Source organism: Melitaea cinxia, chromosome 15 (genome assembly GCF_905220565.1).
Source record: "Melitaea cinxia chromosome 15, ilMelCinx1.1, whole genome shotgun sequence".
NCBI lineage: Eukaryota > Metazoa > Arthropoda > Insecta > Lepidoptera > Nymphalidae > Melitaea > Melitaea cinxia.
Genome location: NC_059408.1, coordinates 5,177,027 through 5,201,778, shown reverse-complemented (window position 1 = coordinate 5,201,778; position 24,752 = coordinate 5,177,027). Strand labels below are relative to the sequence as shown.

Here is a 24,752-nt window from a genome sequence, read left to right as displayed (position 1 = left end):
AAGAGAGATTCCTAGTGTTTGGAATTATATGAATTTTGTGAAAATAAATAGATGTGGTTATTCTGAAACTTGAGATTATGAATGATTTACAAGTTCTCAATTCGCTAGAATTAGCGATGTTCGATTTGCATGTAATCAATTTAAGGGAACATTATCATTCGCAAGTTTCCACAGAATAAGACTGTTTTGCGCAAAGGTAACGCTTTGATTATTTTTTTTAATTGTAAAATGTTGTTTTTGTTTTTGCGAGCCTTTTGTAGCTTTATTTTGTTAAAGTTACTTATAATGGTTTCGTTATTTTTTTTTATTGGCGATTTTTGTCCAAAATTCGAAATTGACGGTTTTACGTGGATGGCTTGAGTAAACATTTTTTTAATGTTGGATTTACGCCTGTCATTATTTATATTTCTAATAATGGTTGTCTTATGCTTCGTACACTGTTACCTATATTAATATATGATATAATAAATGTTCGTGTATATTGGGCCGGTGTAGGCCAATGTGATATTACTGTATTATAAGGTAGGGTTTAGGATCGAGTGTGCCTCGAAAGCTTAACAATAACGTTATGAGATTTAGTTGACGTTTTTAATTTAATCTTTTTTTTTTTTGTTTATGTTTCGATTCTTGTTTATATACTCCCTATGTATTGATAACGAAATGTATTCGAATTATTATACAAAATTGCTCACTTACAATGCCTACTAATCCTTATATCTGTACTGTCTGATTATAGCTTGTATTTTATTTTTATATAACAAAATGCTTTATATGTATGCTGCTGGACAGTGTTATTGTACATAATGATTAAAAGTTGTACTTTTGGGGCACAGTTGTGTACATTTAGTAAATTTTTACTTGTAAACTTTCGCAATACTTCAATGTTTTTAATTTTATTTTAGTGAAATGAAAATTATTATTTTACCTGTAATTACATGACAAATTAAATGTACTTTTTCAAATATCTGCATGTTAATGATTGAATATTTTTATTATTATTTTTACCAGCATAATAAATAAAAATTACTACATCAGACCCGAATAAACGATATGTCATATGATTATTATTAATAATATTTAAAAAAAATGTAATTATTCCATTCCTTATTTTAATATCTTTTTAAATTCTTTGTTTAAGACTGAATTTATATTTATTTATTAACATGGAGGTAGAGTTTTGTGTCTCGTAGTTTCGTGTGTACACGCTTCTGAGTGAATGTGTTACTGTGATCTTGTTGTTTACCACTGTGGTTGTGTGAATTAGTTTGTTTTTGCGCCCGTAAGGATGTTTTAGCTTTTAAATATTAAATGATCTTTCGGTTTCCTATGAATTACTTTAAATTGTGATGTTCAAACCAAAAATGAATTGATGTACGGTTGAAATAAAATATTTCTAAAATAATTATTTTCATAGGTAGTAATTAAGTCGATTTTGGAGATTGTTTCAAAAACTCTTTCTTGTATTTTTTATGTAGGATCAGTTTGTAGAGAATTTTTATTTTAGAATTATTTTATTCGAACCAAAATTTGTCGTTACTGTAGAAAATTTTGTTAAAAAACCTGTTTAATAATTATTTTCTGTTGAAATTGTTTAGAAATGGGGTATTTGGTTCTTGCCAAAATAATTGTTTTGTTCGCTGCCGTTAATTTCCAAGTCGTTGCTAAAGTATTAATAAGAACAATAATAATGTTAATATATGACATGTATTCGTAGAGGCAGGAGTTTTTAAATATGCAAAAAATATTTTCGCAATAGTTGAATACTTTGTATAATAACATTAGATGTGTACCGATGTATATTCCGAGACGTTTTCAGAATAGAATTTGAATTAAATAATTAAATAATAACCTTTTTATTTGTTTCATTTCTTTTATACAACTTTTCTTTTAGACAACTGATCTGATGCGTGAAGGCGCCAAAACACCAGCGCTCGCGGATTGGATTCATGCTCGGTGTGCCTATTTTTACTTGAACAAATAGCAATTTGTTTTCGGTCTGGTTTGTCACTGTGTTGTCAAAGACATGATAGCAATCGTGACTCACATATAGCCACCAGCCTTATTAATCTCCGACCCTTCGCCTATATGAATAAAGCACCGACACTTCTACATAGATAAAGCTCAGGATTTTAGGCATGAGGCATATGCACAGTAGTGGAACAGTCTTAACTCGATCAATCCATCAAATTTGATCAATCGTGTTGCGAGTGCCCCATGTCAGAACTGGCTTATTTAGTTTCACATTATTCTATAATCTGTTCAAGTGATATATATTTTTTTTTCTTTTAATTATCGTTTATAAAAGTAGTAATACACGAAATATTAAAAAAAAAATAGCAACAAAAAACCACTAAGGTTTCAACCTGTGCTATCTTAGTCTAATTATACACATTCATTATTTATAACAGTTAGAGACAATGTTCAAATTCTTTTAATAAGAAAATAAGAAAACAATTTGTAATATTATAAATAAATACAATAAAATACAATTTAAGTAAATGTTTAGTTCAAAATATTTAAGTAATGTTGTTTTAATTTATTTTTGATATTTCTATTTGAAATACTTTTGCATAAATCTACGGGTAGGTTGTTAATAAGTCGAGGCACAATATAAGCAGTTGTACGCTCACCATACATATTGTTAGCGCGCTGTGTACGTAGTTGTCTCTCAGTGATCGCCCGTGTGCATACAGGATGTTCAATAATATTTTTTGATGATATATTGAAAAATTGTTCTTTAAGCAATATAAAATTTACTTTGGAATGTACTGGTAAAATTTTACAATGCTTAAAGAGCCCTGATTCGTTATTGGAAAATTTACATTTTATTTTTGGTGACACTATTGTTTTTAATATTCTTAATTGGAGATTATATATTTTATCGAGGTAAGTTTTATACGTGCGGCCGTAACTACTAATTCCGTATTGTATATAGGATTCTCCTAATGCGTGGTAAAGCATAATTTTTAATTTGAATGGTATACGATTTTTAAGTATTGTTATATTTGAAAGAAATTGTCTTAGTTTGTCACACACTATTTCAATATGGTGAATCCAGTTAAACTTGTTATCTATTGTAAGTCCAAGATATTTCTGTGTTTGGGTAATCTCTATAGTTGGGCATTTACAATTTACTTTATTTTTTGCGTGAAGACAGTCATGGTTATGAGCAATCAAATTTTCTATAGGACATTGTTTAATATATGGAGACTTAATAATCAGTAGTCTTGTTTTACTTGCATTGAGCACTAGACCAGAGTCATGACACCATCGTGTTAGGGCATCTAGGTCGACTTGTAAACTGCTTATAGCGGTTTCGAGATTTCTATCAGCCATAACAAGACATGTATCATCCGCGAACTGGTAACATGTACTATTAGTGATACAGTTGTTCATATCATTTACGTAAGTTAAAAAGAAAAGTGGACCCAGCACGGAGCCCTGAGCTGTACCCTCAGTCACAGATATATGTTTACTGCAAATATTATCTACTTTAACAGTAAAGATTCGGTTATCGAAGTAATTTTTGCACCAGGTCAGTAGTGGACCACGTACTCCACAATTATCTAATCTGTCAACTAGCTGCCGATGTACCAATGTATCAAAAGCACGGGAGAAATCAATAAAGAGAGCTAAGACAATTTTTTTGTCATTAAGATGTTTGTTGACTTCGTCGGTAAACTTTGACAAAAGGAATGAAGTGCTTTTACCCGACTGAAATCCGAACTGATTTTGATTGATTACATTATGTTTTCTGTAGAAACTATTTATCTGTTCTGATACATATTTTTCAATATAAATTAGTGAGTCATCGCTCTCACTTATCTCAGCCACGCTACTTAAATAGTTAAGTGAAGTTAAGTCTGAATTACTTAAACTTCAATTTTCATTACCACGAATAAAATAAACTAGACCGCAAAGAAAAAGGGTCGGTTAGAAAACCTTAGATATATTTAAAAGACCCTCACCTAGCTTTATGAAAAAAAGACTAAATTAAAGAATATTATAATGTGCTTAAATGAAAATAGAAAATAATGAATTTATACTTTTTAATTTTGAATAAATGTAAAATAAATAAATGTGCGTAGTTATTCCAGTATTATTGTAAATGTTGACTGGTTACAGATGTGCCGTTTTCACGCATTGTGTTACCTCCGCTATACTGCTGTTATGCGATTTGCCATACTTTCTACTAGGTTTTTGAATGATGTTGTGGAATAATCTGCCATTCCTCTAGCTACTAGAACTTCTTTTATTTCCCGTAGCGTGTGGCTGCGGATTCGGTACTTTTTCTTTTATACAGGCTTTATTATCAATTTTTTTCGAAAATACGCTTTTTTTGCCTTTTTCCATAATTTTTGGGGGGGGGGGGGCAATATTTATTGGCCCAGAGCGCTGAATCTTAAAATACGCCACTGGAGTGGTAAGCTGATAAAGTTATTGTTTTGTTATTAAAACTAATATTCGAAACAAATCAATATAAGTAGATAAAATTGGAGTGTCTGTTTGTAATATCAAAATAACTGCTTTTTACTAAATGCGTATGGATATATACACGGTACATATACGAAAATAGCATTTTTTACAGTTTTTGTCTGTCTGTCTGTTTGTTTCGGCTAATCTCCGAAACGACTTGACCGATTTTGACGAGACTTTCACTGGCAGATAGCTGATGTAGTAAAGAATAACTTGGCTAATTCTATGTTATTCATTTTTTTTATTTTATGACACTGCGAATTGAACAATAATTTTTTGGTAAATTCCACGTAGACGAAGTCGCGGGCGCGACGGCGGCTAGTGTATTATAAATATGATAATGTCATACGTATTTTGCATTTGTTCTAATGCGTAGTTGTTTTGATATGCACACAGAAACAAAATAAATATTTATAAGAATTAAAGTAATAATTACTGAAATCACGTAGAATAATGTGTAGCTGTACCTATGCAAACTGTATTACCTAGTATTCCCAAATAATTAAAATTCACAACGTTATTCTGAAGCAATATAAAGCTAAAATTTATTTTGGTATGTATTTTATTGAGATGTAAGTTTAGTTTGAGGTCCAGAAAGCCTTGCGACTTGACCTGTGGAATCTTCGTTCCCAGTGGTAGAAATCTCGGGATAAAACACAATTTAAGTAGATATATGTTATTCTGGATCTCCTACCAAGTTTTAATATAACATTAATTTTATAGTTTTTGCGTGAAAGAGTAACAATAAAATCTATCGATATATCTGTCCCTACACATTTTGTTGTTGTATTGTAGAATTTGATACCGGTAAAAGGTAGAGTTAAGTAAAACTATTTCTCAAACAACGAATAGTAGCGGATATATGTACATATCAGCATCAAATGTGCATATGATTACCTACACCGCCTACACGTTATCCTTTATCGCCAAGCACGATATCATTTTTAGACAAAAGAATTAAATTAGATACAAGATTTAGTGATGTATGCCCAGAATGAAACCCGTGATCTTTTAGTTACGATCCGTACCTATATTTTATTCTATATGTCGTCTTTGCTCGACATTTAATAAATTTTAATTGTTTTAATCTAGAAACATCGCTTCTATTCTTTGGATTACAAATATTGTCTTTAGAAAAGGACTTTATTCACTATTTAATAATAAAACTAGTTAATTTCCATACTCGTTTATAGTAATATGTAGCAACTTTATAAAGAGTAAAACTTGTCTAACCAAAATTTGGACTTTTACTAGATTAATTATGTAACTAATTGAACAACAAAACAGCACTCTATTAATAAATAATATTTTCTCGAGACTTAAGAATATCTTATCAGTAGTAGAGTAGCATTTCCAAGGTTTATATAAAGATGTCAGAAAAATAGATCAGAAAAACATTAGAATATGTAACACCAATTACGAAATTTTTTAATCCTTTCCTTTCCCTTATTTCTCACACCTTTCACCTACATTTCCATCCACCAAGCTGTTGCACAATACTCATTTTTCGAATAGGACGTAGATAGAGTAGTGGTAATAGAAATGTTTAAAAAGAAACTCCAGAAGTCAAGAAAATTTAAGGCTTACGCGGTACGCCACTGTAATTCTTACAAGGTAGAAAAAAAGCTTCATTATATTAGCTTCTTATGGTGTAAGATTATCTACAACACTACAGTGTTAGACATAATAAGTGCCTTAGCCAGACAATCTTTGGTGAAGTCATAAAACTATTATGCGTTGAATTTTTTTTTTTTTTTTTTATTATATAGAAATTTAGTATCGTAAGATAAATGGAATCTCTTTAATTCGAGTAGTTATGTGGTATCAAAAACTAGTTTTCAAGCAACAAATACTTATTTATAGATTAGTTTCAATACAACAAACTCCATGATATATTTTGTTAAAATGTTTTTACGGCTCATATATACACCAGTAGGTCAGAATATTTCTGTTTTGCGTTTGTCTCGAATACCGATAACCTGTTATCGTCGTATTATCGTAATAAACAAGCTGGCTAATTAACATACCTGCTGTTATTCCCGTAAGGCTTAAATAAACATCTCGCTTTTACGAGTATCACAGTTGTGTTGTCGCAGTGTTATCAGCTTTTTCGAGATATGGAAGAATTGATGGTGAGACACTTTTTTTTCTTAGATTATCTTTGTAAAAGTTTGTTTCATATACAAATTAGATATATCATCAAAATATTATAAAGCTATAAGCTCATCTTATGAAGGTTAATTTTTTGTAAGTATACCTACGTGCGTTCAGACCATATCGTTTTTATTACTTTAAAATATCATTTTTCTGTGATAGATCTAATACTTGTTTTTTTTTCCTATATTTTTATAATTACTCAAAAAATATTAACATAAAATTATAGTTTTCGGATTGCAACATATTTAATTAATGTTTAGGTATTTAGTTCGGAACCATTGACTACGTGATAGGAATTCAATTTTGTACTTCGTATTATCTAAACATCTTATGCTAATATGAAAAAGAAGAGGTATTATCTTGTATGTTTATCTGCAATTAACAAATGCAGAAACGTGGACCTGCAGTAATCATTAATATAATTCTTAAAACTTACAATGTGACACAATTATATGTGTATTTGGGTGAATATTTGAAGATAGACATATTCAGGGTTTGTAAATTAAGGTCAAATATTTCTTTCAATTACAACTTTTATTGATTTAACCTAAAGTTTATAGTGCAGATTACCGAAATAAATCAAGCGCACAGTATTTGAAATGATATATAGGTCTGAATCTAAAGCTGAAAATTTCCGTCGAACGGTGATGAGATATAAAACACACGGTAATTAGTGTATAAAAAGGGTAATTATGCTTCGTGATTGGTAATTAGAAATAAAGTGAATAATATACTTGAATTTAATATTTATTAATTATTTAGGTGACAGTAAATGATTTCAAACTTAGCTATATAGCGACGTGATTGAATAATAATAATTAGTCAAAAATAAAGCGGTTTTCCCAAAAATTTATAATACTTTCTGTCTAGTAATTGAAATAAAATCAACTAAGACACTAGTTCAAAACTCAGTGAAATTGAAGTTAGACGATGAGATCTTATATAAAAATTTAAAAAATAAATTATCCATCATATATATAACTGCAGTGTGAAGTTCTAGCTCTTGCCTACTTCCTCCAAAGTGGAAAGCTGGAACCTCCGACCCATATTTCAAAGCATAGTTCTCACTGAAATCTATGTGAATGATAGCTTCATTGCCCTTGAGATGTTCCTTCAGATCTTTTACTGCAGCAAATTGCCACCTGCGTGTTCCTTCATGTTTCAGAAATATAGGAATTTTATTTTCTAATTCTGCAATAGCTTATCTAGGAATAGCTATCTTTTTAATTTCGCGGTCGCGGTCAAAAAATAATTGAATGTCTTCTTTTAGTTTCTCATATTTAACATTTCTTTGGTTAATTTTATTTATCTCTCGCACTCGAAATCTATTAGTTTCAGATAAAATCTTAAGATCTTTCAAAATCAGCTTATTACTAATGACAGCATCACTAAATTCTCTTTTTTCTTTCTTCAATTTTTTATTTTTGTAATTTGCTTCTAACGTATTCCTCATTGCTTCTCCAAATATTTTTTTTTCTTCGCTTCTTCTACTTTGGTTTTGTCTCTAACTAGTGCTGTTACTTTAGAATTAGGACTTTGCAGTCGTTTTTTTCAGTCTTATAATTATTTTCGTCTTATATTTATTTTAGATTCTAATTGTGATTTGTAAATTTAGTCTTTTTTGTATTATGTAGCGCATCTTCCTTAATTTTCATCTCAAGTTATTGACTAATGTTTCGTGTAGATCGTTAGATGTAGATGATTGTGGCCCATTTTCACAAATTGAGTTTTGTCTTCTGGGTGTTTTTTCAATATTATTTCCATTATTTTCACTTTTACTGGGACTTTCACTTGTATATTTAACTCCTTCCTTCATTAATTTCTTTTTTTGAAAATGCTTTTTAAAGTTCTCTCTCCATTTCTTCCTCTGTAGCCTTCTAGCTCTTCGTTTTTTGTATCGCTGACGTTCTTTTTCATTTTTAAGTGCATATAAAATAGGTTCAGCTTGGATTTTAGCGTATCGTTTCGGACGCGCGATTTTAGCCTTGGCCAATGTTTCCTCTTTCGATTGCTGTTTCTCCCGAGGCATTTTTACTCTGATAAATATATATATATACATATTAGTGGTCTGCTGTATGGCTACGGCACTAAAGAATTTAGCCAGCCCCTCTCTTCCCGTGGGTGTCGTAAGAGGCGACTAAGGGATAACAACTACATCCTTGGAACTTAAGAAGCCGACCGATGGCGGGATAGTCATCTAACCGCTGGCTTTGAAATACACGGGCCGAAGACGGGCAGTAGCGTCTTAGGTGCAACAAAGCCAGTCCTGCGGTCACCAACTCGCCCGCCCACCGCGGTGACTATGGGCTACACACATGAGTTCACGCATTTTTGGCGTGAACTTGTGGAGGTCTGTGTCCAGCGGTGAACTGCAATAGGCTGAAATGATGATATGTTAGTGGTAGGTGGGTAGTCTGTTAGTAGGTTTTTTTGTTGCGAAAGTGCGAGTTCATACCGGAAGATCAACAATGGGTCACGCGTTGGTAATAAGAATTCTACCTTGGGCTGGCCTAGCGGAGTAAGAAGATTCAATATAATAAGAGACCAGCATATGCTGGTGCCAATTACCATTTTAAATTGCTCATTACCATTCGCTAAAATACGAACGGGAAAAACGGTAATTATATAAACGGTAATTAGATATTTGTATACTTCTTCACATTATAGGTTCTTTGTAGAACTTAAAAAATTAGAAACTTAATCAACTCAAAGAGTATCCTATGGCGACTGTTATAATGCATAAAAATGTTAAATAAAAATATTAGACTTACCAGGGAAATCTCGAACGGTAAGGAGATTTTTTTTTTGCCAAACACAATTTCTGGGCGATTAAGGTAGGCTAGAGTTGGCGCCAAAACACTTTTTGATGTGTTACCCGCACGAGTCGAGAGGCAGAACTGAGCGCGACCACCGAGTTCTCTACAGGTAGCAATTTACCCTATGCACAAAAAAATTACCCTCTGACTGTATGAACAAATGGTAGTGAGTCGGAAGTGTTGGGACAATTTTCAAAGTCATCACAAATTGCCTAAAAGTATTCTTTAATATGTATAATTTTGATAATTGGTAAAACATGTTGTGTACTATTTAAATAACTTCTTAAAAATACGATCTTTAGAGTATTTTTATAACTTCAAGAGCATGAACTGCTAAAATTTGGAGATTGGGACACGAATGGTGATGAGATTTGAGGAACGTTTACGAACATAACTAAGCTATTTATAACAATAGGAATATATTATGTACATCTGTATATAGTGCTGCAACTATATTTTACGTTAAATGAAAAAAAACGTAACTTTATATTTAACTAAGTAGTTATTTATGGAGGGCCGCGTGATATGCACATCTCAAAATAATCACCCATTTAGATCAATAAAATTGTAAAAATTGTTTCATTAATTATGTTTTCCTTAACACTTTTTTTTTAATTTTTTAAATTATCTTATATATAAAATTCTCGTGTCAAGAGATAACGATTTAACAACTCTCAACGATAATGGACTAGAATATTAGTCGGCTAAGAGACGTCCATTTTCTACCACGTATAAACATGGATAGTCGAAGTTTAAAAAATTATCTAGAGTATGAAATATTTTTAAGAATAACTCCGTGTTTTAAGAGAAATTTTAATGTATGTAGATAAATCTGACAATATGTAATGGTTACAGCAAAGCCGATTATGGTCTAATTGCAATCATTACTTTAATTTAGTCCAGCTGAATTTTTTCCTGTCATTAGAGTATACCGAAATCTTTTTTTTATTTGTTGATACCTTGATTACTAACTTTATTTATTTATTTTATTTTATTTTGATTTATTTGGAAAACAGACAGTATACAGAGACTTAGTTTAAAGCTAATTACTTAAAAAAGAAAATAAAAATACACCATTTAGAAGTTTTCACATACGGCTGCTACATAAAAAAACTAAAGCTTTTACAGTAAGTAGTGACTAATATAAAACAATTGCATAGCGTTCAATTAAACATTTACAAGTTATATAGAATTACGTTAATCCAGTGCTTTGTCAACACAAAACCGAACTTTAAAGCTATTACACAAAAGATTCATACGTTTATACATACAGTTGTTAAATAAAGACCAAAGCTTGAACTGCAGGTAATGATTAATATAATAATAAATTGCTTAATACACACAATAGCTTTAAGAAATCGCATCAAACCAGTGCCTTGTCATAGTTCCTTAGAACATCGACTGATGTATTGCATAAATCAAAATCAATTTCGCTCTGGCGGGTACATCGTTCCATAGCTTAATTGGCTAGAGCGCCGACACGGTCAGTCGGAGACACGGGTTCGAATCCCGCTGGAGCGGTCAATTTTTGATATGATATTCAAAAAACGTTTAGAATCCCTAATGTGTGGATAACACAAAAATAAATCGTACATATTAATCAAAATCAAGTTCTGGAATGTCATTCAAAGTATTAATTTCTTTAGAGGTTCTAATCTTATATATATCATATACTTAGTCAATTTCCAATAACACATTTAATTCCTAAATTTAAAGTACCTATCCGGCTTCGGATCAGAGTTTTCGAGTGAAGATCCGAGGAGGCCTGGTGCCTTACCGGTCGGGCAGAATAGCCCTCAACGATGTCCGTACGGTTTATATGCGGAACAGCTTTCTGGTAGCGCTTTTACTGCACCTCGTCATGAAAATAAGCGCTCCTGGTTATACAGGTAAGGAATAGGAATACTATATGTTCTAAATATCTTATTAATAAATATCTTATTACATTAATTCACAGGTTCGCTTGCAAATATTTTTTAAAAATAAATATTATAACATATAATTATATTAACGCGTTGGCGCAACGTTACAGCCATACATTGAACCTGTTGCGCTGGTAGTTGCGGGTTCGATCCCCGCACAAGACAAACATTTGTATTGGCCATACAGGTGTTTACCGTGGTCTGGGTGTTTGTGCAGTCCTTGTGGGTCTCCCCACCGTGCCTCGGAGAGCACGTTAAGCCGTCGGTCCCGGTTGTTATCATGTACACCTGATAGCGATCGTTACTCATAGTAGGGAATATATCCGCCAACCCGCATTGGAGCAGCGAGGTGGATTAAGCTCTGATCCTTCACCTACATGTGGAAAGAGGACTGTGCCCAGTTGTGGGATATTACAGGCTGAAGCGAATATTTTCTTATATACCCCTATTGCACAATATTTTGACATCACTTATTTTCAGGATCCGCCCATCAGTCGTACACAAGCCATTTAAGCGAGCTAATATTGCAAAATACCTGACTCATAATTGGGATGAAGCTGAACAGACTCCTAATCAGGCAAGTTATACTTATGACTTGTTAATAATGGTACAGTGAGGTCACTCTTGGTCCCAATGGTATACGAAGTTCAAGACTATTTTAGATAATAAAGAGATTGAAATTTTCTAAAAGCCAATCCTCAATGGATCTAATTTTTTGTCCCATTTCATTCTCTTATAGGAAATATCGTCGGTGATACTGCAATACATTTCCTTTTTTAATTAAAATTAATGATCTGTCATTTTATGTTAATGATATTTGTAATATACCTACTTAGTTAGTGTAATTGGTTGATGATCGCATCGCCTATGCTTAAAGTTGATAGAAAAAAAGTAAATGAGGACGACGTAACCAGCTTTTTATCGTGAGTATAAGAACTCTATGGAAGAAAACTCATAAAACAGATCAGCGCAAACAGAGATTTAGATCAGATGTCCGGCTGACACGGCATACCTCAGCTACCCCGGGTATTCTCTGGAGCACAGGTTCATACCTCGTGCCGGAGTCTGTGTGTACGTCCGTGATGACATTTGCATCAAGCGTCTTAAGCACCTTGAGACATCCAGTTACTCCATCCTATGGGTTCTGGTGGACACAGGACAGGAGAAAATCCTGTATGCCTGTGTCTACCGTTCGCACAGTGGAGACGTGGAGACAACTCAGTTATGTGACCATCTTACCCTAACGGCGGATAAGGCTCGAGAGCGTTACCCTTCGGCACAGTTAGTCATCCTGGGGGACTTCAACGCCCACCACCAGGAGTGGCTGTACCCATACCAGGTGACCGACCATGCTGGGAGAGAAGTGCGTAAACTAGCCTTGACGCTGGACCTCACCCAGCTTGTAAATTGTGCTACCAGGGTACCAGACGTAGACTCTCATACCGCCAACTGCTTAGACCTATTTTTAACAACTGATCCAGACAGGTACTCAATGACAGTTTCTGCACCACTGGGTACTTCTGACCACTGTCTGGTAAAATCAATATCCGTCTGTTCCCCACCCGAAGAATCCCCATGTGGCCCAAGACGGGTGTGGCGATATAAGGCAGCGGATTGGGATGAGATGCGTCACTTTTTCTCGTCCTATCCTTGGCGAGAGGTATGCTTTTCTTCTGATGATCCGTCCAGCTGCGCTGAAGCCATTACCGCGGTTATACGCCAGGGTATGGAATATTTTATACCATACTCTGACGTAGCGACGAATGGAAAAGCTCGCCCATGGTTTGATGCGGAATGCTATCGTGCAGAAGCCAAAAAGCGGTCGGCATACACTGCATGGGCTGAAGCTCGAGCGCGCAAGTCTCCAAATTCTCGGAATTTGAAGAAAGCTTTTAACCAAGCCGCCAAGGCATGTAAAAGGACGTTACGCAGGACTAGATTCAACCATATCAGCCGCATCGGGGCCAAACTATCTTCTTACCCTTCTGGGAGCAAAGCGTTTTGGTCCCTGGCAAAAGCCGTTGAATCTAACTTTTGTCGGCCGTCACTTCCACCATTGCTGAGGACTGATGGATCACTGGCCCACTCTGCGAAAGAGAAAGCGGATTTGTTTGCATCTCTTTTTGCTGAGAACTCACGTCTGGATGTTGCAGGAAAAGCTCCACCAATCTCAACTCGTGCTGACTGCATTATGGCAGAAGTACGCATACGCCAAAAAGAGATCCTTAAAATCCTGCAAACTCTAGACGTGAACAAGGCCAGCGGACCGGATGGTATACCAGCGATAGTCCTGCGTACCTGTGCCCCTGAGTTGTCTCCACCTCTTACACGCCTGTACCGCCTGTCACTTAAGACTGGCAAAGTGCCGAAGTCTTGGAAGCTTGCCAACGTGCAGCCTGTGCCCAAAAAAGGTAGTCGTGCAGACCCTGTCAATTACCGTCCCATCTCGGTCACATCCATACTCTGTAAGACTATGGAACGTGAACTTAACAACAAACTCTTGGCCCACTTGGAAGGTAACGATCTCCTCAGCGACCGGCAGTACGGTTTCCGCCAGCACCGTTCGACTGGGGACCTTCTAGTGTAAGCCACACATATTTGGAGTGAGGCCATTGACAAACATGGCGAAGCACTTGCCGTGTCTCTCGATATCTCGTAGGCCTTTGACAGGGTTTGGCACGCGAGCCTTATAAGCAAGCTTCCTCCATATGGTATTCCACCTGGCCTTTGCACTTGGATTTCTGACTTCCTGAGCGAACGTTCAATACAAGTTGTCCTTGACGGGTACTCATCGGACCAAAAGGCTATCGACGCTGGTGTTCCTCAGGGATCAGTCTTGTCCGCTATCCTCTTCCTGCTGCATATTAACGATCTGCTCGTCCCCGGTACCTTTGGGTACGCTGACGACTGCACAGTGACGGACAGATACTTTTCAGGTGCAAGGGCTAGTAAGGATGTTATTCAGTCTTGTCGAGAGGATATGGTCAGCCGCTTGAACGTCGCCCTCCAGGCAGTCTCCGAATGGGGCGATGCCAATCTGGTCACGTTCAACGCTACAAAAACACAGGCGTGTGTGTTCTCCTCTAAACGGGGCCCTTTACACCTGGCTCCGACTTTCCGGGATGTTTCTGTGGAAATTACCGACTCCCTACAGCTCCTCGGTGTAGAGCTATCGTCCAATCTGAACTTTGGGCAACACATCGAGTCCAAAGCAAAAACTGCAGCAAAAAAACTAGGTATTCTCTCTAAGGTCAGGCGATACTTCACTCCAGAACAGCTGCTTCAACTGTACCAAGCACAAGTTCGGTCTAGTATGGAGTATTGCTGCCATCTTTGGGATGGATCGGCCAAATACCAACTGGCAACTTTGGACTCGGTGGAAAAACGAGCTAAGAGACTCATAGGTGACCCTACTCTGACAGACACCAAGTTGCAGAGTCTCGATCATCGGCGTAGGGTAGCTCGTCTGTCGGTGTTCTACAAAATATATTTCGGTGAGTGTGCGAAGGAATTACACGATCTAATTCCCCCAACAACCTTCCGCCATCGGGACACTAGGCGCGGTCGATCGTTCCATCCTTATGTCATCGATATGCCACCTACGCGCACAAAACGCTTTGGCTCTACTTTCCTGATGCGCACAGCTAAGGAATGGAACTCGTTGCCCGCGTCTTTGTTTCCCGAACGATACAATCTGGGTGCCTTCAAGGCCAGAGTGAATAGGCTGATATTAGGCAGGCATGCTCCACCTTCGACCGCATCGTCACTTAACATCAGGTGAGATTGTGGTCAAATGCCTGCCTATTTGTCATAAAAAAAAAAAAAAAAAAAAAAAACATGGACAAATGCAGACCAAATTCTCATACCGAGTTATGAGAGCATAAGAGATCTCGTAGACTCTCCATAGGGAATTTTCAATAGAGAATGGTTTAAGAAATGCAAAGTGTTCAGTGATTTCAGTTTTCACCGCCACGAAACCACATCGATGTTTGCGTTACCCAATGTTAAGCATCTGAATTAAAATTGGGAAGTAAATAATAAGGATCTTACGGTTTGTAGCTGTCACAGCAACACGCACAGCCTATGGGGTAAGGCTACAGATATTGAGACTGCATTTATTTTGCAAAAAAGTGGATATTGGAGTTCGAGTCTCCTTGCAGCATGTATTTCATAAGGTATATATATAGTTAGGTATACTATTTAATGGCGTCACAGTATATTTATAACAATGCTATGTATATTCATAAGAATATCGATTGTTTTGACATAAATATTAACAATCGCAGAATAAACACGAGATAGAATAACAAAATTTCAACACTGTCTTTTTTAACCGACTTCAAAAAAGGAGGAGGTTACTCAATTCAACCGTATATAATATAAGTATACTAGCTGACCCCGCAAACGTTGTTTTGCCATAACACAAAATTTCAAATATTTTTCTCAATTTGATCGCAGCACCAACTGTCGGGACAAATAGAATAATATTTAATATTTGATGCTGCGATGATAGCGCAGTCTATCGGATCCAATGTAAAACATTCAAAATTTTTTTTTTTTTATGTCACTAGGTCGGCAAACAAGCGTACGGCTCACCTGATGGTAAGCGATTACCGTAGCTTATAGACGCCTGCAACACCAGAAGCATCGCAAGCGCGTTACCGACCCAATCCCCAATCCCCCCAGGAGCTCTGGTCACCTTACTTACCAACAGGAACACAATACTGCTTGAAAACAGTATTATTTTGCTGTGATCATTCATTAAAGACTACTTATAAATGAAAAATTAGTTAAATAAACATTTTCCAGTGGACCAAATTGTGAATCTAAACCACCCTCGAATCCCCTTGAACTCACAAAAAATTTCATAAAAATCGGTCCAGCCGTCTAGGAGGAGGTCAGTGACATACACACATACACAAGAAATATATATATATATAAAGATATATATATTTGTATGTTCGGGAATAACTTCGTCGTTTATGAAACGATTTTGATCATTCTTTTTTTTTTGTTGCATGGGATATATCCCAAGTGTGGTACCATGATAAGGAAACCAGAATCTGATGATGGGATTCCAGAGAAATCGAAGGAAACACTCGAAAATCGTAGTGACGACTAGTGCGTTTGTTAATTTTTTCGTCGTTTGCTCCCAAACGGAAAAAAACCAACATCAATTACATCGACAAGCAATACAACGCAAAATAATCAAGTAAATCCGCGTTATCAAAAAATACTCAAAAAGTAGTCATCAGAACTCAATCAAATTTAAATTGGACCACAAGACCATCCATCGACCATCTTTCGATTAAAACAAGAATCATTAAAATTATTTATAAAAAATATACTGCTACTGCCTTCTTGTGGATAATATTGCTCACTACGTTATAGTACATCGAGTGTGTGTGTGGCTCTTCCTGACAGGCCCGAGGGTCTGCCTGGGTACGGGCCTCGAGGTTACCCTCTTTACCCGGGCTTTCATCACCGTGGCTTCACCTCCGGGATCACCTTATTTCGGCACTATTGGGCCCGGGTCTCAATGCTCTTGGGGTCTTCGCCTTGTATATATTTCCTATATCTAACGTCGGTCAGTCCATTACTGAGGGTGTCTCCTTTATATGAATTACGACGGGATGTCCTCCTGCGCGTCGTCCAGATCGTCGCCACCACTGTTCGCGCTGGGTCGGCTCGGCGGTGGTTGCAGGAGCTCGCGAGGTAGAGGACGCCCTTCTGGCGGTCTCGCATGTCGAACAATTTTAATGCATTCTTAAAAATTATTATTGACCTTCCAAGCTCAAAACAATACATGGAATTTGTAATAGAATCAAAGTCGCAATTGTATAATTTTTTAAGTCGAATGATTGTTTCAACCTTATTAAAAGATGCATATAAGGTAAAAAAAACATTTCAGAAGAAAATTACCTATACCACATTATTATGCTAGGTACTTAAATTTTTGGTTTAGGAAGTTTTTCAACTTTCTCACTTTCATGTCAACATTATATAAATAAACTGACTTATGTAGTATAATTAATGTAGTAAACCAATTACTCGAAATATTTCTGTCGGCCTATGGATAAAAAACTCACAAAATATGGACAAATGCAGACCAAATTCTCATACCAAGTTATAATAATCTATCAGGTCTCATAGACTCTCATAACCCTGTATGAGAATTTGGTCTTTATTTGACCATGTTTTATGAGATTTTTCCATAGGGCTACATTATGTTATAAGAGTGTTAACTGTAAAAAATTTGCCTACCTATAAATAATGAAATTTAATATAAGTATAAACGTTTTTTTCATCCTTGTAATAATAACTACTTGTAATAAAAGGGCTTAACGACTGAATCATAAGTGGAGGTAAAGTACGTAAATTCGTAATTATACTATATTTCACTCGACTTACGACGTAGAAATAAAGAATATATTTAGTTTTTCCCTGTCCTGTAAAATTCGTACTGTGTATGTACTTACAGCCTTTTTGCCACTATTGGTTACGCGGTATTGCAGTATCAACGACGATATGGAGCATAACAACTGTTAATTTCATTTAAAAAGCCAAAAAATTTAATTCCTTCATGGAAAAGACAGAACTGAAAAAATAACTTAATTTTAAGTAGATGTTGGTTAGTTTTTAGTAGATCAATAGGTACAGTATACGATTTTATTTAGAGTCGCTGGTTTCCCTTCGACATACCCTCAGATGAAAAGTTTGACTTCGTGGAGGGCTTGCACACGGTGTGCGGCGCTGGTGATCCTCGCGCTAGGCACGGCATTGCTATCCACGTGTTCTTATGCAATACTTCGATGGACAATAGCGCTTTTTACAGTAGCGATGGGGATTTACTTATAGGTAAATATAGTAAAAGGAAAAAAAATTATGTGATTTGTAAGCCAATATACTTATCTACTATTTGTGTCATCTAGTGCCACAACAAGGAGTTTTGAATATAACAACGGAATTCGGCAAAATGGTGGTTTCTCCGAACGAAATTGCTGTCATACAACTTGGAATGCGATTTGCTGTAGGTGTAGAAGGACTAACAAGGTACAACAAATTTAACAAGTTTAAGCTAACAAGTAAGGATTGAAACATTTATTAAGATTTATATCACTTTACAGAGGATATATTCTGGAGGTATTCGACGGCCACTTCAAGCTTCCCGATTTGGGACCGATAGGCGCTAATGGCTTAGCAAATCCTCGTGACTTCCTAACTCCCGTAGCTCATTACGAAGATAAAGATATAAATGGTATTGAACTTATTTTAATAAAATATCAAGTTTAATTTTCTTGAGACACACATTAAAAAAAAATCAGACTGAAGCTTTCCTGTAAGCACTTCGCTAGGTTAACATAAGTGTTCCATATTCTCTGATAAATTAATAATAGTTAAATGAAAACTTAATTGAAAACCGTTAATACTAGAACAACCGCTTTGGTGTAGTAGTGCGAGCAATCGCCTAAAACACCGACGGTTTGCGGGTTCGATTCCGCTCGGGGTGGATATTTGTATTTGTATAAATATTTGATTCCGGTTTGGATGTCTGTCCTGGTGGGTCTCCCCACCGTGCACCGTGCCTCGAAGAGCACATTAAGCCGTCAGTCCCGGTTATTATCATAAATACCTGATAGCGATCCGTAGTGAGGCAGCGTGGTGTATTAAGCTCCAATCCGTCTACATATATCCCCAACAGTGCGTGGTTCTTGTTACAGGCTGAATTCGAAATATTAGAAAATTCCATATCAAACGAGTTTAACCATGATGCAATCATTTTTAGGCAATTTGATAAGCTTTAAATAAATATCAATTACGAGCGTTCCGGTGTAATGTTTTTATAGTACACCGTTCTCATGTTCGATTCCTGCTCGAGATGGATATTTGTATTTGTACAAATTTCAGGATTCCAGTCTGTTTTTCTTTCCTTGTGGATCTACACTATATAACCCTTTCAGGAATCCAATAACATACATATTAAAAATATTGTAATTTGTATATTCAAACATTTGAAATGATTAGAACCTACGACCGCTAGCACAAACGCCTATGTTGTTAATATTACGCTAACCCGAAATAAATTAATTTAATTTACTGTCTTTAGGCTTTAAAATTCTGAATAAGTACCAGGGTGCCTTGTTCGAGGCGGAGCAGAACCACACTCCCTTCGACGTAGTGGCGTGGCATGGCAACTATGTGCCCTATAAGTATGACCTCAGCAAGTTCATGGTGATCAATTCAGTTTCTTTTGATCACTGCGTAAGTTTCAATGTTTTGTATTTAAAAAAACGCAAAAACTAGATATTTTATTGGCTTAATGAGACTGGAAAGAAGAGCAGCAACTTTGAATCATTCTGTGTCTATTTCATTTTTAACTGAATACTCATTTGAATAAATTAATAATAATAAACTTAAATAATTTCAATTGTATTAAAACAAAGTAACAAATATGACCTTATTATAAAAATATAAGGGCAAATTTAAGGAGTGGCTATTCACATGAATACATCTACATAGATGTAACAATGATAACCACTACATATATGTAAAAAAAATTAATAACATTTCTACTAACACAGGACCCATCTATATTCACCGTACTGACGTGCCCATCAACAAAACCAGGCGTGGCTATAGCCGATTTCGTAATTTTTCCACCGCGTTGGTCCGTCCAAGAGAATACTTTTCGGCCTCCCTACTACCATAGTAAGTAATGATAGATGTATGAAACAATGATACACTTAAATGAATTAAATATTTTTATTATTGTGTTTTTACCAAGTTAAAAAGTGCAAATACATAATCATGTACTAAAATAATAGCACGCATCAATTAATTACGTTGTTTATGTAAAGTTTAAGATAAAATTCTTCAAGGATTAAGAGAACGACACCACATTGTTGGTCCTAATTATTCTGTTAAATTTAAACATTTTAACGACCTATAAACATAATATGTTTGACTAGCTCGTTGGCGCAGTTTGTAGTTACCCTGCTTTCTGCTTCGCGGGTTGCGTGTTCGATTCTGATTCTGAGTCTGGGTGTAATATTTGTATTTATATATGTAATCTTCTGTCTATTTATCAAAAAAAAAGTATTTAGCTATATCAGCCGACTGTTACCTATAACACAAGCATTAAGTTGCTTACCTCAGGAACCGACGACCGTGTGTGTATGTTATATTTATTTATTACTAGCGGACTCGACAGACTTCGTTCTGTCAAAAAGATTTGGAATGTGGCAGTTTTTTGTTACTATATTAAATAGCAATAAAGTTCAAATTGACTCTACATTTTAGTTAGAAAACGTTTGTATGGAAATAAGAATAGGGCTGTTTTTAGGGCTTTCCCGGAAATTATTCGAATTTTTCTCGCCGTAAAAACCATCCTTGGAATTCAACGAACATTTAAAAAAAAGAATTGTTAAAATTGGTCCAGGCGTTGTTGAGTTATGCACTTACTAACACATTTTGCGATTCATTTTTATATTATAGATTATTTATTTATCATTACTTTTATAGGGAATTGCATGAGTGAATTTATGGGTCTTATTTTGGGCTCGTACGAAGCTAAGGAGGGAGGCTTCCTACCTGGAGGCGCGTCTCTACACTCTACGATGACTCCACACGGACCCGATACAATGTGCTTTGAAACTGCCTCTAAAGCAAAATTAGAGCCACAAAAAATCGCTGTTGGTACTCAGGTTGTGTATAAAAACTATCAATATACTCTGGACTTTATATACTTTATGATAGTTGAAATATTTTATTTAATATTAATCACTTCATTTTTCAGGCGTTCATGTTCGAGTCGTCTCTCAGTATGGCCATAACGAAATGGGGTCTAGAAACTTGCCACAAATTAGACGCGAAGTACGCCGAATGCTGGCAAGGCTTGCCCAAATTATTTTCTGATAAACTAGATATTTAAACTTGGATTTATTACATATTTTTTTAAATAAAAATTTATATTAAATCACACTTGTCACGTTTTTAATGTCTGAAGCAAGAAAACTGTTACAATCGTAAACGTAATTGACATCGTCGGTGACATTCGAACACAACTGCTGTATTGTAGTGATCTAGTGGCGTATTCTTGTAACAGACCACACTCGACTTTTTTCTTTATTATCGAAGTATCTCTAAAAACCCGAATTAAGAAGCAACTCATTTCTGGTGACACGCGAATAGAGGGTCCTTTAACTTGAAGGGCATCAACTACCGTAGTATTCTGAACTGAAACCGTCGAATTACCATCCTTGATAACTTCCTGGACAACGCTGATGGTTTTAGTCACATTAGTGGTCGTTTTTTGTTCACGTTCAGATTCCCAAATAAAACTTGACATCAGTTTGCAATCTATACGCGTCTCTTCGTATTCGCCATTCTTTTTATGGATACTTAGTTTGCATATTTCACCTGGACTTCCTCTGTATTCCCTGAAGTGATTATCTTGATAATGGTTGGACGACATCCTGCCCAAATTGTATAAAGCCAAACCGGTTAAGAGGTTATCAAATCGGCTGCCCGAATTTCTATACTGGTAAACGTATACGGGAGGTTGTCCGTGGAAAACGGGATGTTGGCCCGATCCATAGCTTATGTGTTGTGGAGGGGAGTAGTGGTAGTGATGTACCTCGGTCCTGTGTCCCGAGAGCCCTGGCGAGTGCGGGTAACGGTGGGTTTGGGTCGCACGGGGGTAAGATTGTGGAGTGCGAGTATTTGAATGTACGTACGAATTTCCGGACAAACCATGAGAAGCAGGATAGCTAACTCCAGTCGATCTACCCGAGGATCTCCCGCCTTTCGCCCCGTACAGAGGCGTTATAAAAAACCCCAATTGAAGAACAAAAAAATAAGGCGACATTTCGCCGGAGGTGTTGGATTTGAACAGAACTCAAATGTGCGTGTACGAAACAATGCTCCACTCCCAATAGAGCAATCACATTAGGCGTGACGCAGACAGGCGTTGTTTACCGACAGCAAACATGGGGTGTGGAGTGTCCCTCGCTAAATTAGATCACTTAAACGGCGCCGCGAATAACCTCAATTAAGCTTATTAGCTCGAAAGGTGATCAATAAAACTGCTATTTGTATTGAGATAGTTTTTATTCGTAATTAGCGGAGCTTAAAATTACATTTCATTACTGCATAAACATAAATACAATCGATCAGTCGTGTATTCTGTCTTCGACCTATCCTTGTGAATTACTTGATAATAAATTTGAACTAAATCGACCTTTAAGGGCCGACACGACGGCTTTAGAATAACTTAAAATTATTTTGTATTAACTAAAACTTTGCAAAAATTAAAGTCGTCGGAAGACGACATTTTCTTTTTAATGAAAATAGAAAATTATACAAATGCCTTATTTTTTTAAGCAAAGTTTACTTGAACGTAATCCGTTCAGTTTCGATACGAAATATATAAAAATGCATTTCACACTGACAACCATTAGCCTGCGCCTTACTTCGGTTTATTCTGAATGTCATCAAATTAATGGACAGCAAAAATGTTTTTAGACAGAAATTTAGTATACATCTTTCCTTTTAATTCGTATGTTACCTCTTTCAAGATTTTTACAAATAAAAACTATTGTTTTTTTTGGAAATGCCTATTTCGTGGTTGACACTTGACAACGAATTCGTAACAAATATTTCTTAACGAAAATGAACAGGTTACAATTATTATAACCTCTCTCTTTCGTGAGTTAGGATTCATTTAAATGCGTTAATGTATAATATGCACATATATCACGTAACAAAAAAATGTCGTTTCATTAAAAATAAACAAGTGTTTGCCATCGGAGATTCTTTTGTGAAAAATCTAACGTTGGCCCCTTTTTTGGAGTTTTAGATCAACATTAAAAATATCGCTAAATATTTTGTAAATAAAAATGTACGAAATTTAATCTTATTTAAGTAAAATATTCAAACATGTCCTGTTGTAGTCTGCTTACATACTAGAGTGATGAAATCTTTCATATCAGTCAATCAATCGATAGCGATGTTCCTATTGCTGGAATAAAACCCATACACTTTCTCAGGTCTTATTAATACATTTTACGGATGGTACCTGGTTATCAAATTTTACAACAATAAATATTAGTTTTTAATACAATTACCATTCGAACATAAAGCAAACTCTTCATTGGATGGCTCATATAAATTTTTATCACATAATTTTGTTATTAATTACTTCGTGTCATTACTGCCCTCGATCAACCGACACCCCCGGGGAATAGTGGTAATAGAGAAAAGTAAATTTTACAGGACGAGCAATAAACAGTTTTTTGTTATATCGCGTGTCCTAAACGGTAATATTGTATTATACATTATTATTTTTAGCATTTTTTACGTAACATGTGGCTATAAAAATAAATTAAATATCACTTTTAAAGTCATTGCCAAAAATGGGTAACACTGATTTTTATATTAGGTGTATGTAATGAAAACTGTTTGCATGTATTACGATACTAAAAAAAATAGTATCCAACGAATACATCACTTAAAATCCATAATAAAATTTGTAAATCATGTTTACGTGAAATCGTATCGAAAATTAAGCTAATAATAAAGCAGTAATGTACGTTTACCGACCAACACTGACCGAACGCTTAGCGGTAACATGTGTTAGGGAAATTAGTTATCCATTTTTTTTACGTGAATAAAATGGTATAACAGCTTACCGGCTTATTGAGACAGATGTTGGTTCCATATTATATGACTACGATATTATTATGGGTTGTAATTGTGATATGTTTTCCGGAGAGTAAAAATATAAATTGTTAGAACTTCTTGGATTTTTAGAAAAAAATAAATTTAAAAAAGTCCCTGAAACCTGTATTACGACCTATAGATGCCGAAAATGCAAACCATTAAAATTATCAATCAATAAATGTAAATTTTAAGCGCTTTACGACTTTATTCCCCGGGGCGTCGATACCATCTCAAAACATAGAAGAAACATTGGAATAGACCTCACATAGAAATTTCTAAATTGACGTAGAAAAAACCTGTGAGACCTGAGTGACGTGCGTGTACTAGTAATTTAATACACACCAAACACAAAACAGTGTGATGTTTGATGGAAAATAATATCTATATAGATGCTATGACAATGCAAACATGGATTGATATTCTTAAGACATCCACCGTTTAACTGAATCGCGTTTGACGTGTTATAAGCCTTTATTGAAAATAATGTTCTAATACGTACAGTCTTTTGTAGTCTAAAAATTATCGGGGGCCAAATCAAGTCTTGAGGGCCACGGGCAATGTAAGTCTCTGGATTCTCTGGCCACTTTTAGGTCTATTTAAATCTTATCCATACCATAATCATTAAAATAAAATTATTTACAGGTTACTCATGCTTTTGAAA

At 35.4% G+C, this 24,752-nt stretch overlaps 2 protein-coding genes across 2 annotated transcripts; one reads left to right on the top strand and one right to left on the bottom strand.

The window, feature by feature from the left end:
- Positions 1-6,519: 6,519 nt before the first annotated feature.
- On the top strand, positions 6,520-21,352 carry LOC123660382 (homogentisate 1,2-dioxygenase). Its single transcript, XM_045595474.1, has 10 exons — positions 6,520-6,608; positions 11,166-11,338; positions 11,852-11,948; positions 18,049-18,229; positions 18,304-18,424; positions 18,499-18,629; positions 19,479-19,633; positions 19,954-20,080; positions 20,894-21,075; positions 21,168-21,352. The coding sequence occupies exons 1-10, from the start codon at positions 6,594-6,596 to the stop codon at positions 21,300-21,302; spliced, it is 1,317 nt and encodes a 438-aa protein (XP_045451430.1). The 5' UTR covers positions 6,520-6,593; the 3' UTR covers positions 21,303-21,352.
- LOC123660627 lies at positions 21,259-22,238 on the bottom strand. Its single transcript, XM_045595684.1, has one exon. It carries the CDS (start codon positions 22,236-22,238, stop codon positions 21,357-21,359), a length of 882 nt encoding a protein of 293 aa, XP_045451640.1. The 3' UTR covers positions 21,259-21,356.
- Between the last annotated feature and the right edge of the window lie 2,514 nt (positions 22,239-24,752).